Here is a 16,190-nt window from a genome sequence, read left to right as displayed (position 1 = left end):
AATTCGAACTCTACATTGCAGCCATCAGATTCGGTATGAAGCCAGACGCAAGGAAGATAGCGTTGCTGCTTACGGTTGCAGGCCCACAGGCGATAGAGGTATTTAATACATTTGTATTTAATCCAGTGGAGAACAGAGAAAAATTAGATGTGCTAAAAAAATTTGATGCACATTGCTCTCCCAAAAAGAATGAGACGTATGAAAGATACATCTTCCGTTCTCGGACACAGCAACAAAATGAGACTTTTGATAGCTTTATAACTGATCTGAAACTGAAAGCACAGACATGTAATTTCTCTGAGCTGAAATCATCCATGATTCGTGACCAGATTGTGTTTGGTATTCATGATAAAAAAGTCAGGGAACGTCTGTTGAGAGAAACCGAACTAAATTTGGAAAATGCGGTGAAAATATGCCAAGCCAGCGAGCTAGCTCGAAAGCACGCGAAGACTTTCAGTGAAATCAATAATGATGCGATTGTAATGAGTGCTAATGCTGCTGTCGGTGCTGTGTCCTACAAGGGGAAGAAACGTGGGCAGAACAGAAATGAAAAGCAATCGGAGGATGAAATTTTTAATTGTAAACGCTGTGGTTACAAACACCAGTTAAGACAATGCCCAGCGTTTGGAAAAATGTGCACAAAGTGTAATGGAAAGAATCACTTTGCCAAACAATGCTTTTCAAAAGTAAAAACAACGAAAGGGCAACAAGTTAATGTGATTGAGGACACTGATTTAAGTGAGACAATTTTTGTAGGAATGGTGTCATGTGACGATATCAAAAAAGATACAGAAAATGTGCAGCCCTCAGAAATGGACAATGCTGAACATAAAGTCAATGCAGTAAAAGTGGACAAATGGATGATCCCACTGCAGATAAATGGAGCATTAGTTACATTGAAACTGGACACTGGGGCAAAAGCAAACTTAATCAGTATGAGTGACATTAACAATATGAAAGAAAAGCCCAAAATACAGAAAAAGTCAGTACTACTGAAGGACTATAATGGACAGAAAATAGATAGCTTAGGTGTATGCAGACTTAAAGTGACAGTCAAAGACAAAGTGCATCATCTCATGTTTTCTGTTGTGGCTGAAAGATTTGATACTAGGTGACAAAGCTTGTGAAGACTTAGAACTGGTCAAGAGAGTCTACCGTATAAACTGTGCCATAAGCAGACCAGATGACTCAGGTGATGAAGCAGAGAGCCCATCAAGGATGAAAAGGCCAAAGGGTATCCATGTCTTCAAAAAGCCTAGTTTCTCCAAGAAGAAAGAAAAAGACTTCAAGGTCAAAGAGAAGCCAAAGGAAGAAAAGCACAAAGAGGAAAAACACAAGGAGGAAAAGTCCAAAGATATAACCGCAGCAGATGTTGTTAAGCAGTGGAAAGAGAAAAAGAAAAAGAAGAAGCCTGCACCAGAGCAGGAAGCAGTTCCGGTGGATACTCCTTCTTCCCTCAGGCCAATCTTTGGTGTTCCATTAGCCGAGGCTGCTGAGAGGACTATGCTGTATGATGGGATCCAGCTGCCAGCAGTTTTTCTAGAGTGCATTGACTACATTGAGAGTTATGGCATGAAGAGCGAAGGAAACACTGAAACCCTCTCCCAGCAAAGATTGCAAGGAGACCTCAATCTATACAAGAGCAGATTGATGACAATGCCGCAACTGCATCTTGTCATTCACCGCCAGAACAATCTCATGAAGACACATCAGACTTACCTGTGTTGAGAAGATCCACATGTGAAGTAAAAGAGCCTGATAGACTTAATCTTTGAGTACAATGTAAAGCTTTGAAAATGTGTTGACTGTTTTGAAAATGTTTATGTTTATAGAGCACTAACAAAAGTGTTACTGATATTATCTTTATTGTTTTCTTGAAAGTTGATTGATATTGATTTTGTTAAACCTCAAAGAAAGGGGGATGTAATGATCAATAACATGTCATTCTATAGTGGACACTAGGTGGAGCCGTATATAGCTGTATGTATAAGACTACACTACCCAGCTGTATGATATTAAGACTACATTACCCATGAGGCACTAGGCTACCCACAAGGCAGCAGTCAAGATGGCAGCCTGCACACAGGAGCACACAGGCTGCATCTCTACAGGTACTGTACCTAGAGAACGTGTACTGAATAAATGACTAGCTAGAAGCTAGCTGTGTTCAAAATAAGAATGTCTAGTTATTAATGAACATAACATCATTAATGCTACCTGATGTGAGTTTTCAGACCCAGTACCTGATCAAATGATTAAATTATGAACACTGGTTGTCTGCAGGTGGCCATTGCAGAACACTGAGTAAATATGTAAACACGCTGGACATGTGACACAGGGTTGTCACGTTACAATTGCTGCTTCTGAGTTCAACACCCATAACAGGGAATCAATCATTTAAAATGCATCAGAGTAAATAGGAGTGAATGTTCAGTATAATTAGGGTAACCAGAGTTGTTATGTTAAGTATCAGAGAACATAAAAACAGTTGATATCTAAGAAAACCTAATTAAAATTCAAGGCATTAATGGAGTCCATCTTAAGATTGTGCCCCAAACGCTTGAGAGATTTAAGGTAGTCTTGCTTGGTCTCATTCATTTTGGTCCATTTAAAAAAAAAATTACAACAGTTAATTCAGCCTGGGTGTACTGGATTAAGTTTCGTAATGAATAGCCATTAGGAAATTAAGTGCACCCTTTTGAATCTTGTGTGACTGTGGTCCAAGAAAACAACTGGAGGGGCTGCATTCTTGAAGGTTATAGTGGAGGGCCATTTCTATGGCAAAAACTGGAGGCATCTTGTGATTGGACTGTATTGATTTAACCCCAGGTCAAAACTATCACGTTTTAATCAAAGAAGCAACAAAATAAGGGTAATCTTGAAGGGGTATTGAACACCTCTCAAACACAAAATGGGGATAAATGATTTTACATAATCTTGGGATTTAATCTGTAGTATATCCTTTTGTGTTCTTGAGATAGGATTAGGAAACAATACATTTTATTTTAAATGAGATGAACAAACTAAAATTCTGTCTGCTCCAACAGGATTGTGTTACATAAGTTCACGGAAATATGAAGGTAACAATAGTGACAATGTAATCAATCAACTAATAGTTTCTGATTGTTTTATCAGTTTTTCAATTCCTAAGGATGCAAGTTTTTCCAGTTTGGAGCCCGTCTATTTGTATGGTCATACAGTGCACCTGTGAACTGTTGCTTAAAGTAGCAATGTTAAAAATTAGGAAAACTGTTGTACGTTTGCTAACAGTGTTTGGAAATTGGCCCTATGTTTGAAATTTAAAGTCACCAATCCAAGGTATCAGCAGTGGCTCAGTGGGTAGCACTCTTGCTTGAGTCAGAAGGTTGTGAGTTCAAGTTCCACTCCAGAGACTTGAGCACAAAATCTACACTGACACCTCAGTGCAGTACTGAGGGAATGCTGCACTGTCGGAGATGCCGTCTTTCAGATGAGACGTTAAACCAAGGCCTCGTCTGCCCAGTCAGGTGGATGTAAAAAATCCCGCGGGCACTATTTCAAAGAAGAGCAGGGGAGTTATCCCCGGTGTCCTGCCCATTATTTATCCCTCATCCAACATCACTAAGAGAGATTATCTGGTCATTTATCACATTGTGGATTTTCTGATGTTTGGATACTTCTTTCTTATCTGCACCCAGCTGGCTTCACCCTTTCCATCACATCTTCCCATGCACTTTGCACCATTTTTCTGCTGGAGGCTGTCCTTCAGTGCCAAAGAAGGCAACTCTGCTACCCACTGCCTGAAGGGGAAACTCCGCAGTTGTATCGGTGGAAGAACATGTTCTTTGTAGTTGCAGTGCCATTCTTCAACAGCAGTGAATTCCTGCCTATTGTCTCCTTGCAGAAAGAAGCCATTGCAACTTTAATTTACAGCTGCAGCCCTTGAAGAAGCCCACTGAGTGTACTCTTGGTGGAAAGCTCAATCCAGGTTGGGAGTGTACCCTGAATATATAATGAGAAAGATCTGGTGATGTTGTCTGCTCCTGAAATGTGAAAATGCAAAGCACCAGTCCCACAGTCCAAGAATGAGAAATAGTACCTAAGCTGTGGTCTGCCCAATACATTTTTAGCAGATCATCCTCATTTATACGATATTGACTTACTCCAGTGCCTTTAAAAGCATTGACTATTTCTACCTGTGATGGTTATTTCCTAATAATTGGCAAACCTTTAATCCTACAGGTACTTCAACAATTGTTCTTGAGTTGAGAAACTAGTGAAAATGGATGAGGATAATCTGAGAAAGAGGAAAATTAATACAGAACTGACGAATGGGAATCTAGCACCTGTCAAAATGGAGTCGGAGGACACCAAACAGAATGAACCAAAAAATACGGCTCTACAGCAACAGGCAAGTATACTATTCCCAACAAGATAGTGAAGGATTGAGAGTTCTTTTAGAACGTTTACCCAATATAAATTGCTGAGGAACTAGCACAGATTTGATTTTTTTTAGCCAGTCAAACCTCTTATTTACAATTATCTATATTACAGGCAATGTTCATTCTTTGCAGGTACATAAAATTGAAAAAATATTGCAGTACCTCCTTCACCATTGTAATCTTCACTGTCTGAATATAGTTCAACTTCCATGTCATAAATATAGATGAAGGAGGCCAAATTTCTCATCTAACTTCATCAGTGCAGAATAAACTCTCAGTTCCTCATGTCATATCATCCAACCCAGAAAACCACTCAGTATTGACCATTCTTTTTGTGAAGAACTTCTTCCTGACATCAGTTTTGTCCATGCTACCTACCTTTGAAATAGTGCTTTGGATTTACCTTATCTATTTTGTATACTTCAAAAGGGACCCTACTCAGTCACCTCCTTTCAAGAACGCCAATTTCTCTAGTCTTCTCAATTCATGGATGCCAGAGATCAGTCTTATGGCTCTTTCCACATTGTCATTTTGGCTTGAATGTGTTCCTTATGTCTTGGAAACCAAAACTAAATATAAAACCCAAGATGGGGTCTGATCAATGCACTTTTAGCATAAGATTTATATTTATATTGTATTGACTTAGCATTCTATTCACTTTGTTTATTGCTACTCCACAGTGATTTCACATTAAGTGCAAAATCTGTCATCATTCCCCAGATCCCTTTCAATTTCACCTTTAGCTATTTCTACACAATAACCATCTATAATGTACATATGGCATCAGGTTTTCTTTCAAAGTGCAATACCTGGATTTAATTAGTATTGAATTCCATCTGTCACTGTTCTGTCAGTTTACAGATCTTATTTAACTCCTTTTTTGTTTAGGTCCCAGGCTGCTTCTTCCAATTCTATTGCACAACCGCCCGCCCACTCCAACCCCCGCCCTCCCCGCCCCTCCACCAGTCGAGTGTCCTTTACAAATTTGATTAGTTTGAATTGAGCTTCTGAATTGAAGTTGTACAGCCCATCATCCAAACAAAGCAAGTCATGGGACACTATCCTTTAACATTTTGTATTCTCACAGAACAACAACAACAACTTGCATTTATATATCGCCTTTAACGTAGTAAAACACTTCAGAGGAGTATGATGACAAAAAAAATTTGACACCGAGCCACATAAGGAGAAATTAGGGCAGGTGACAAAAAAGCTTGTTCAAAAAGGTAGGTTTTAAGGAGTGTCTTAAAGGAGAGGGAGGGAGCGAGGCGGAGAGGTTTAGGCAGGGAATTCCAGAGCTTAGGGCCTAGGCAACCAAAGGCACGGCCACCAATGGTTGAGCGATTAGAGGAGCGCAGATATCTCGGAGGGTAGTGGGGCTGGAGGAGATTACAGAAATAGGGAGGGGCGAGGCCATGGAGGGATTTGAAAACAAGGATGAGAATTTTGTAATCGAGGCGTTGCTTAACCGGGAGCCAATGTAGGTCAGCGAGCACAGGGGTGATGGGTGAACTGGACTTGAGAGAGTTAGGACATGGGCAGCTGAGTTTTGGATGAACTCAAATTTACGTAGGGTAGAACGTGGGAGGCTAGCCAGGAGCGCATTGGAATAGTCAAGTCTAGAGATAACAAAGGCATGGATGAGGGTTTCAGCAGCGGATGAGCTGAGGCAAGTGTGGAGATGGGCGATGTTACGAAGGTGAAAATAGGCGGTCTTAGTTATGCCACGGATATGTGGTCGGAAGCTCATTTCAGGGTCAAATATGACACCAAGGTTGCGAACAGTGTGGTTCAGCCTCAGACAGATGTTAAGGAGGGAGATGAAGTCAGTGGCTAGGGAACAGAGTTTGTGGCGGAGACCGAAAACAATGGCTTCGGTCTTCCCAATATTTAATTGGCTAAAATTTCTGCTTATCCTGATCTGGATGTTGGACAAGCAGTCTGACAATTTAGAGACTGTGGGGGGTTAAGAGAAGTCATGGTGAGGTAGAGCTGGGTGTCGTCAGCATACATGTGGAAACTGACGCTGTGTTTTCGGATGATGTCGCTGAGAAATAGGAGGGAGCCAAGGATAGATCCTTGGGGGATACCAGAGGTAACGATGCGGGTGCGGGAAGAGAAGCCATTGCAGGTGATTCTCTGGCTACAATTAGATAGATAAGAATGGAACCAGGCGAGTGCAGTCCCACCCAGCTGGATGACGGTGGAGAGGCGTTGGAGAAGGATGGAGTGGTCAACCATGTCAAAGGCTGCAGACAATTCAAGGAGGACAAGGAGGGATAGTTTACCTTTGTCACAGTCACAAAGGATGTCATTTGTGACTTTGATGAGCGCTGTTTCGGTACTGTGGCAGGGGCAGAAACCTGATTGGAGGGATTCAAACATGGAATTGTGGGAAAGATGGGCACGGATTTAGGCGGCAACAACACATTCAAGGACTTGGAGAGGAAAGGGAGGCTTGAGATGGGGTGGTAGTTTGCAAGGAGGGAGGGGTCAAGGGTTAGTTTTTTGAGGAGTGGGTGATGACGGCAGATTTGAGGGAGAGGAGGACAGTACCTGAGGAGAGTGAACCATTAACAATATCAGCTAACATGGGAGTCAGAAAAGGAAGTTGGGTGGTCAGCAGTTTGGTGGAATACGGTCGAGGGAGCAAAAAGTGGATCTCATGGACAAGATGAGCGTGGAGTGGTCATGAGGGGAGATCGGAGAGAAAATGGAGAAAGATGTGCGTTCAGGGCTAGGGCAGGAGGGAACCTTAGAGGAAGTTTGGCCTGGTGAGCTAAGGGAAGGAAGGGCAGTGGCAGAGGCAGCTGAACGGATGGTCTCAATCTTAGAGACAAAGAACTCCATGGGCTCCTCACTCTTGTCAGAGGTGAGGATGGAGGATATGGGGGAAAAGGGGTTTAAGAAGACGGTTAGCAGTAGAGAATAGAAGCCAGGGTTTATCTTTGCTTTCCAAAATGATTCTGGAATAGTGAGCAATTTTGGCAGACAAGAGCAAGACCCGATAATGCTTTATGTGGTCCAGCCAGATCTGGTGGTGAATGGCTAAACCAGTTGTCCGCCATATCCGTTCAAGTCTGCATCCCTTGGACTTAAGGGAGCAAAGATGAGGGCTGTACCAGGGGGAACAGCCAGGGTGAGAGAGAGTAATTGTTTTAATAGGGACTATTGCATCAAATGTGGTGGTGAGGGTGTGGTTGAGCAGATCGGTAGCTGCAGAAATGTTGTGGTGAATGGATGGACAGTTGGGATTTTATTAGTACAGTTGTAAGAGAGTTGGGAGAAAGTTTTTTCCAGGGGTGGACACAGGGGGTGGGGGGGGGGGGGGCGGGGAGAGGGGGATGTGGGTGGAAAGCGAAAGTGGTCAGAGATGGCCTTATCTGCGATTGACACGATTGGAGTAGCGAGGCCACGAGAGATGGCAAGGTCGAGAGGGTGGCCGTGAATATGGGTTGGGGAGTTTACATGGAGGGAGAGATTAAGGGAGGATAGGAGGCTAGTGAACTCAGAGGAGAGAGAGCATGATGAATTGAGATGGAAGTTGAAATCATCGAGGATGAGAAGTCACTCGGTGCAGAGGCTGAGGGAGGAAAGCAGTGAAGATATCTTGGTAATAACATTTTAATGGTGCTTGGGTGGGCGGTAGAGAACGAGAATTTTAAATGAGAGGTGAGAGGGGTGGAATAAGGTGAGATGCTCAAAGGAGGAGGAAGTGCCAGAGGAGTAGGGGGACAGACCAAGGTGTGATTTGGTGATGAGAGCCACACTGCCACCACGGTGGTCTGAGCGGGGCAAGTGGTGGAAGGTATAGTCAGGCAGGGAGGCTTCATTTAAGGGTAAAGTGTCATCACCCCTCAACCAAGTTTCCGTCAGGGCCATGATGTCGATACAATCATCCATGATAAGCTTATGGATGGCAAGGGCCTTGTTCACAAGTGAACGGACATTCTGGAGGAAGATGCGGAGAGGGTCGGTGATGGCTGACCCACTGCCACCGTCCACAGGGTCAGTGCTGGGAGGGATGAGTTGGACGGGGAGGAGATTGACAAGATTAGCCCCCAGCGGACTCACTGGGCGGGAAGGTTGGCGAGAGAGTAAGACGGGACAGTTGGGGTTGCTGCTCCTAAGGAAGCAGCAACGAGTGCCTCGATGGGCCCTTCGTAGGATGTTAAGAGAGGCACAGAGGGAAGCTGTAGGCTTATCTAAGAGGGATGGCGGCAGGAGAGTAGGAAGGTCGAAGAGTAATGAAGGATTGGGATAGGGATTTGGGAGGGCAGTGTATCTGACAGAGGAGAGATGAAAGGAGGCATGACGACAGGAGAGAGCAGTTAGGGAGGGATAGAGAGAAAAGGAAAAGGGGGAGAAAAAGTGGAAAAAGAAATGAACAGCTCGGATCCGGAGTGGCAGCCAAAGTGTGCACGCGAATAGACACAGGGAAAAGTTCAGGTTACATAGGCCTGGTTATGTAGTAATTAATGGGATAGATATTTCCTGAAGCATAATAGGCACATGATGGGTGAATTTCCACAAGGTGAGCCGCAATGCTTTTACTCCAATGAAAAAGATTTGCAGCTGCCAGTGGTCTGTAGTGGTACTTACACAAGTTTCCTGGGTCAGCTCATATGTATATCTATTAGAGTAATGATTAGCATAAATCCTGTGGAAAATGGGTGGCGTTTGCTGGAGTGCATGGAAATTAGAGTGCAGGCTGATCCCCTTAATCTTTTTACTTCAGAACTCCCATGTCACTTGGTACACATTCCTCAATTGCTAGCCTACATTAATTCAATCTTGTTGCAGGAAAAATGGCCCACAATGCCCACAAGAAGCAGGCCACTGGAAGGGCCATCTCCCCTTTAAACACCTGATGAGGAATTGCCACAGAGCTGATAGTTGCCATTAGACCAGACAACCAGCTGATCAGTGGAATGGCTGGAGTAAACCTGCCCGATACTGCCATCTCTTAGGACAGCAGCACTTGCCAGGCCTCTGGCCTTCCCCCTCAGAACATCACGCCATTGAAACAGGGAAAGTGTCATCAGGCTGCCAATGAACAAGCTCTAGAGATTCTGCCAGCAATGGCTCCCTGTCAGGACTAAGCTGTCATGAGAGGAAGACCACCTCAGTCTTGTAACCCTTTTATAGAGCATGAGCAACCAACCACCTATTGTGCTGGCTGCTCAAGTTACATGTAGAAGTATTTGAATAGCTGAAACAAAGGCACAAGGAGCCACTCCGAGAAAGCCTGGTGTTAGGAAAGAATTGGTTGGCTTGTATTTACCTTGGACTTCATTGTAATAATAGATCATGTACCGACTTTATGTTTTATTACACACGGAGGTTAGAGTAATACAGGAAAGAATGTGCTTCTTCGGTACTGACTTCTTTTTACTCAGCTGATGATTATTAATCACTCATGTAGGGGCAAAGAGGACTGATGTATTTTCATGTAGTAGATTGAGGGAATTTATTTGATAGTGGGGAAGAAGGAGGTTAGTCCCTGTCGTCAAAGGTACACTGTGTTACACAGAAGAGAAGACTTCAGTGATGAGATGTGGCCTGATGCCCCTTGCAGTAGGCACTGAAGAATCCTCTTAGTGCAGGTCATCGTGATAGAAACATAGAAGATAGGAGCAGAAGTAGGCCATTTGGCCCCTCGAGCCTGCTCCGCCATTCAATGAGATCATGGCTGATCATCCAAATTCAGTACCCTGTCCCTGCTTTTTCCCCATATCCCTTGATCCCATGAACCTTAAGAAATATATCCAACTCCTTCTTGAATATATTTAATGAATTGGCCTCTACTGCCTTGTGTGGTAGAGAATTCCACAGGTTCACCACTCTCTGGGTGAAGAAATTCCTCCTCATCTCTGTCCTAAATGGCTTACCTCTTATCCTTAGACTGTGACCCCTGGTTCTGGACTCCCCCACCATCGGGAACATCCTTCCTGCATCTAGTCTGTCCAGTCCTGTCAGAATTTTATAAGTTTCAATGAGATCCCCTCTCATTCTTCTAAACTCCAACGAGTATAAGCCCAATCGACCCAATCTCTCCTCATACGTCATTCCTGCCATCCCAGGTATCAGCCTGATGAATCTTCGCTGCACTCCCTCCATGGCAAGAACATCCTTCCTCAGATAAGGCGACCAAAACTGCACACAATACTCAAGGTGTGGTCTCACCAAGCCCTGTACAACTGCAGCAAGACATCCTTGTTCCTATACTCGAACCCTCTCGCTACGAAGGCCAACATACCATTTGCCTTCTTAACCGCCTGCTGCACCTGCATGCTTACCTTCAGTGACTGGTGCACAAGGACACCCAGGTCTCGTTGCACTTCCCCTTCTCCCAATCTATTGCCATTCAGATAATAATCTGCCTTCCTGTTTTTGACACCAAATTGGATAACCTCGCATTTATCCACATTATATTGCATCTGCCATGCTTCTGCTCAATCACCCAACCTGTCCAAATCATACTGGAGTTTCTCGGCATCCTCCTCACAGCACACACGCCCACCCAGCTTTGTGTTGTCTGCAAACTTGGAGATATTACATCTAGTTCCCTCGTCTAGATCATTAATATATATTGTGAATAGCTGGGGTCCAAGGACCGATCCCTGCAGTACCCCACTAGTCACTGCCTGCCACTCGGAAAAAGACCCGTTTATTCCAACTCTTTGCTTTCTGTCTGCCAACCAGTTCTCTATCCAAGTCAATACCGTGCCCCCAATCCCATGTGCCTTAACTTTACATGCTAATCTCTTATGTGGGACCTTATCGAAAGCCTTTTGAAAGTCCAAATACACCACATCCATTGGTTCTCCCTTATCTATTTTACCAGTTACATCCTCAAAAAATTCCAGTAGCTTAGTCAAGCACGATTTACCTTTTGTAAATCCATGTTGACTTTGTCCGATCCTGTCACTGTTTTCCAAGTGCTCTGCTATTACATCTTTTATAATGGACTCTAGCATTTTCCCCACTACCGATGTCAGGCTTACCGGTCTATAATTCCCCGTTTTCTCTCTACCACCTTTTTTGAATAGTGGGGTAACATTTGCTACCCTCCAATCCATGGATACTGTTCCAGATTCTATCGAATGTTGGAAGATGATCAGCAATGCATCTACTATTTCTAGGGCCACTTCCTGAAGTACCCTGGGATGTAGATTATCAGGCCCTGGGGATTTATCGGCCTTCAATCCCGTCAATTTCCCTAACACCATTTCCCTACAAATACTGATTTATTTTAGTTCCTCCCTTTCATCAGACCCTATGTTCCCCGACATCTCTGGGAGGTTATTTGTGTCCTCCTTTTTGAAGACAGAACCAAAATATGTATTTAATTGGTCTGCCATTTCTTTATTCCCCATTATAAATTCCCCTGATTCTGACTGCAAGAGACCTACGCTTGACTACACCAATCTTTTTCTCTTCACATATCTATAAAAGCTTTTACAGTCAGTTTTTATGTTCCCTGCAAGCTTACTCTCATACTCTATTTTCCCCTTCTTAATTAATCCCTTTGTCCTCATTTGTTGAATCCTAAACTGCTCCCAATCCTCAGGTTTACTGCTTTTTCTGGCCAATTTATATGTCCTCTCCTTGGATCTTATGCTATCCCTAATTTCCCTTGTTAGCCACGGTTGAGTCACCGTTTTTGTTTTATTTTTATGCCAAACTGGGATAAACAAATTCTGTAGTTCATCCATGTGGTCTTTGAATGTTTGCCATTGCCTATCCACCGTCAACCCTTTGAGTGACATTCCCCAATCAATCCTACCCAATGCGCGCCTCATACCATCGTAGTTTCCTTTATTTAAATTCAGGACCCTAGTCTCGAGTCAACAACTTCACTCTCCATCTTAATGAAGAATTCGATCATATTATGATCGCTCCAACCCAAGGGGCCTCGCACAACAAGATTGCTAATTAATCCTTTCTCATTACATAATACCCAGTCTAAGATGGCCTGATCTCTGGTTGGTTCCTCGACATATTGGTCCAGGAAACCATCCCATTTACACTCCAGGAATTCCTCCTCCATAGTATTGTTACTAATTTGGTTAGCCCAATCTATATATAGATTAAAGGCACCCATGATGACTGCTGTGCCCTTATTGCACGCTTCTTTAATTTCCCTTTTAATGCCATCCCCAACCTCCGCATTACTGTTTGGAGGTCTATATACCACTCCCACTAATGTTTTCTGCCCCTTGGTATTTCTCAGTTCTACCCATACAGATTCCACATCATCAGAGCTAATATCCTTCCTTACAATTGTGTTAATCCCCTCTTTAACCAGCAATGCTACCCCACCTCCTTTTCCTTTTTGCCCATCTTTCCTGAATATTGAATACCCCTGGATGTTGAGTTCCCAGCCTCGGCTACCCTGGAGTCATGTTTCCGTAATCCCAATCAAATCATATTCGTTTACTTCCATCTGCGCAGCTAATTCATTCACCTTATTACAAATGCTCCTTGTTTTTTTAATGCTCTTAGGCCTTTTAGAATTATTATTTACTGTGGCCATGTTTGACTTAAACCTTTGATTTCTCTGACTGCCACTTTTGTTTTTCTCCTTCCTATCTTTTGCTTTTATCCTCGTTTCCCTTTCCTCTGTCTCCCCGCTCAGGTTCCCAACCCCCTGGCATCTTAGTTTAAACCCTCCCCCAGAGCACTAGCAAACACTCCCCCTAGGACATCGGTCCCAGCCCTGCCCAGGTGCAAACCGTCCGGTTTGTACTGGTCCCACCTCCCCCAGAACCGGTTCCAATGTCCCAGGATTTTGAATCCCTCCCCCTTGCACTATTCCTCTAGCCACATATTCATCTGAAATATACTTCTATTTCTACTCTGACTAGCACGTGGCACTGGTAGCAATCCTGAGATTACTACCTTTGAGGTCCTATTTTTAAATTTACCTCCTAACTCCCTATATTCAGCTTTTAGGACCTCATCCCATTTTTTACCTATATCGTTGGTACCTATATGCACCATGACAACTGGCTGTTCACACTCCCCTTCCAAAATGTTCTGCAGCCGCTCTGAGACATCCTTGATCTTTGCACCAGGGAGGCAACACACCATCCTGGAGTCTCGTTTGCGGCCGCAGAAACGCCTATCTATTCCCCTTACAATAGAATCCCCTATTACTATAGCTCTACCACTCTTTTTCCTCCCGTCCTGTGCAGCAGAACCACCCCTGGTGCCAGGAAGTTGGCTGCTGCTGCTTTCCTCTGATAAGCCATCCCCCCCAACAGTATTCAGAGTGGTATATCTGTTTGAGAGGGGGATGTCCACAGTGGACTCCTGCACTACCTGCCTGTGCCTACTACTCTGCCTGTTGATCACCCATTCCCTTTCTGCCTGTTCAACCGTTGCCTGCGGTGTGACCAACTGCTTAAATGTGATATCCACGACGTCCTCAACATCGCGGATGGTCCAGTATGTATCCAATCGCAGCTCCAGCGCCGCAATGCGGTCTGCCAGTAGCTGCAGCTGGACACACTTCCTGCATACATGGTCGTCAGGGACACAGGAAGTGTCCCTGAGTTCCCACATAGCGCAGGAGGAGCACACCACTGGGCCGAGCTCTCCTGCGATGACTTACCCTTAAATTAATTCATATTAAATTAAATCAAATCAATCCCACCAATTACACTACAGTTAAATGATATACTTAAGGGCCCTGGTTTACCAACAGTCCCCGCTACACCACAGAGAGCTTAGAAACTATAAACCAAAGAGTTTAAGTTTAAAAAAAGAGAGAAATACTCACCAACCAATCACTTACCTACTTTCTGGTGACGTCACACTTTGATTACTTTTTACTTCTCTCCCTCCCTCTGAGCTCGGAGCTTGGAGATTGCTAAACCTACCTGAGCCTCGCCGCCTCTTGTATCACCGCCGCCGCCTCTGCTGCATGTAGTTCTGGCCCCAAAGGAGCCTGGGCCTCCTCGCCAGCAATCTCAAAGTCCAGACTTTTTTGAATGGCAAAATTGTGAAGGGCACAGCAGGCTGCAACTATATGACACACAATCTGGAACATACTACAGAACTCCTCCTGCATTGTCCAGGCAGCATATGCATCCCTTCAAGACCCTGATGGTCCTCAGTGATGAATCTAGTGAAGTCATGAGCTGCTGTTCCGGCCACTCTTAGTGGGGTCATTATCCAAAGGAGCAGGGTGGGTGGAAGGCATATCTGGGGTTGACATGCAGGATCCTCTGCATGCTGTCACACAATCTGTACATTGAGGGAGTGGAAACCCTTCCTGTGGATGTTCTTGAGGGAGTATACTTTGGGAACTGCACTCTAATGTAATGTGGGTGCCATTGATTCCCTTTACCTCGGGAAAGCTAGCAACCCTGTAAAATTGCATAGTCCTATTTCGCTGTTGCCTTGCTGTGATCCAAACGGTGATGAATTCCTCAGCTTCCCTGTAAAGTGCGTCAGTCACCTGATGAATTTATACTTGCACTGCCGCTTGGCTGATATTACAGATATTGCCAGTGGGTGCCTGAAGGGCCTGTGCCATTAATTTTCAGTGTGGTGGTCATATTCATCGCCACAGAAAGAGCAGTCGGCCAGGCAAGACATTCCCCTTCTGAATTCATGCTGACTGCTATTAACTAGCTTATGTTGTACAAATGATGCTGAAGTCTACTCTTGATAATCAATTCCACAATTTTACATGGAATGGAAGTAAAAATAATGGGTCTATAGTTGTCTGTGTATGTTTTGTCACGCTTTTTGAATATGGGCACCACATTAGCCTGTTTCCAATCTACTGGTACCTCTCAAACATCCAGTCACATTGAGTTACATCAAGTGTACAGTACAGAAACAGGCCATTCGGCCCAACTGGTCAATGTCGGCATTTATGCTGCAGACGAACCTTACTTCATCTCACCCTATCAGCATATTCTTCTATTCTTTTCTCCCTCATGTGCTTATCTAGCTTCCCCTTAAAAGTATCTTTGCTACTTGCCTCAACTACTCCTCGTGGTAGCAAGTTCCACATTCTAACCACTCTTTGGGTAAAGAAGTTTCTCCTGAATTCTCTAATTGTTTTATTAGTGACTATCTTACATTTACGACCTCTAACCCCTACTCTCTGTTTTGTAGCCAGTTTGCTGTCCATTCTACTACCTGTCCCCTGACTCCACATGCTCTGACCTTCGTCTACTATGCGGTACCTCATCAAAGGACTTTTGAAAGTCCAAATAGATTACACCTATACATTACCCTGGTCTACTCTGTTACTTCTTCGAAGAATTCAATAAGGTTGGTCGAGCATGACCTTCCCTTTTGAAATCCGTGCTGACTACTCTTTATTATATTTTTGGTTTCTCGATGTTTTTCTATTACATTTTGAGTAAAGGTTAAGAGGTATCCCAAAATGACCTTGTCCCTATCCTCATTTTTCTTTGTTATTTATGTGTCTGTAGAATACTTTACTATTTCTTTCTATATTCCTTGATAATTAAATTTTGTAATTCCTTTTTGCTTTCCTCATTGTTTTTCCAGTTTGCTTCTTTCCCAATCTCTTCATATTCCCTTTTGTCATCCTCTCCTTTATGGTCTATATACTTAGTGTATGCCTTTCTCATTAGTTTAATTTTCATCCTTACCTCTTTATTGATCCATGGTGTTTCATTATTGGCTAGTTTGTTGTTTTTTGGCAGAACTCTCTTGATCACCTTTTAAAATATTTCATACTGCTGTTCTATCTCTTTATCTGTCAATTTTTTCCAGTTT

At 43.7% G+C, this 16,190-nt stretch overlaps 1 protein-coding gene across 1 annotated transcript in view; it reads left to right on the top strand.

Annotated features, from left to right (window-relative positions):
* The window catches only part of slc7a9 (solute carrier family 7 member 9), a 109,038-nt gene that overhangs the window by 11,962 nt on the left and 80,886 nt on the right, over positions 1-16,190 (top strand). Inside the window, exon 2 of the mRNA XM_085991577.1 lies at positions 4,222-4,390. Within this exon, the coding sequence (XP_085847703.1) occupies positions 4,262-4,390 (129 nt within the window). The 5' untranslated portion in view covers positions 4,222-4,261. The remainder of the gene's footprint in view (positions 1-4,221; positions 4,391-16,190) is intronic.

This window comes from Somniosus microcephalus, chromosome 6 (assembly GCF_052327205.1).
Source record: "Somniosus microcephalus isolate GS21.2 chromosome 6, FLI_Smic_1.0, whole genome shotgun sequence".
NCBI classification, from domain to species: domain Eukaryota; kingdom Metazoa; phylum Chordata; class Chondrichthyes; order Squaliformes; family Somniosidae; genus Somniosus; species Somniosus microcephalus.
Note: the sequence above shows the minus strand (reverse complement) of the source record. Positions and strands in the feature narration are given on the sequence as shown.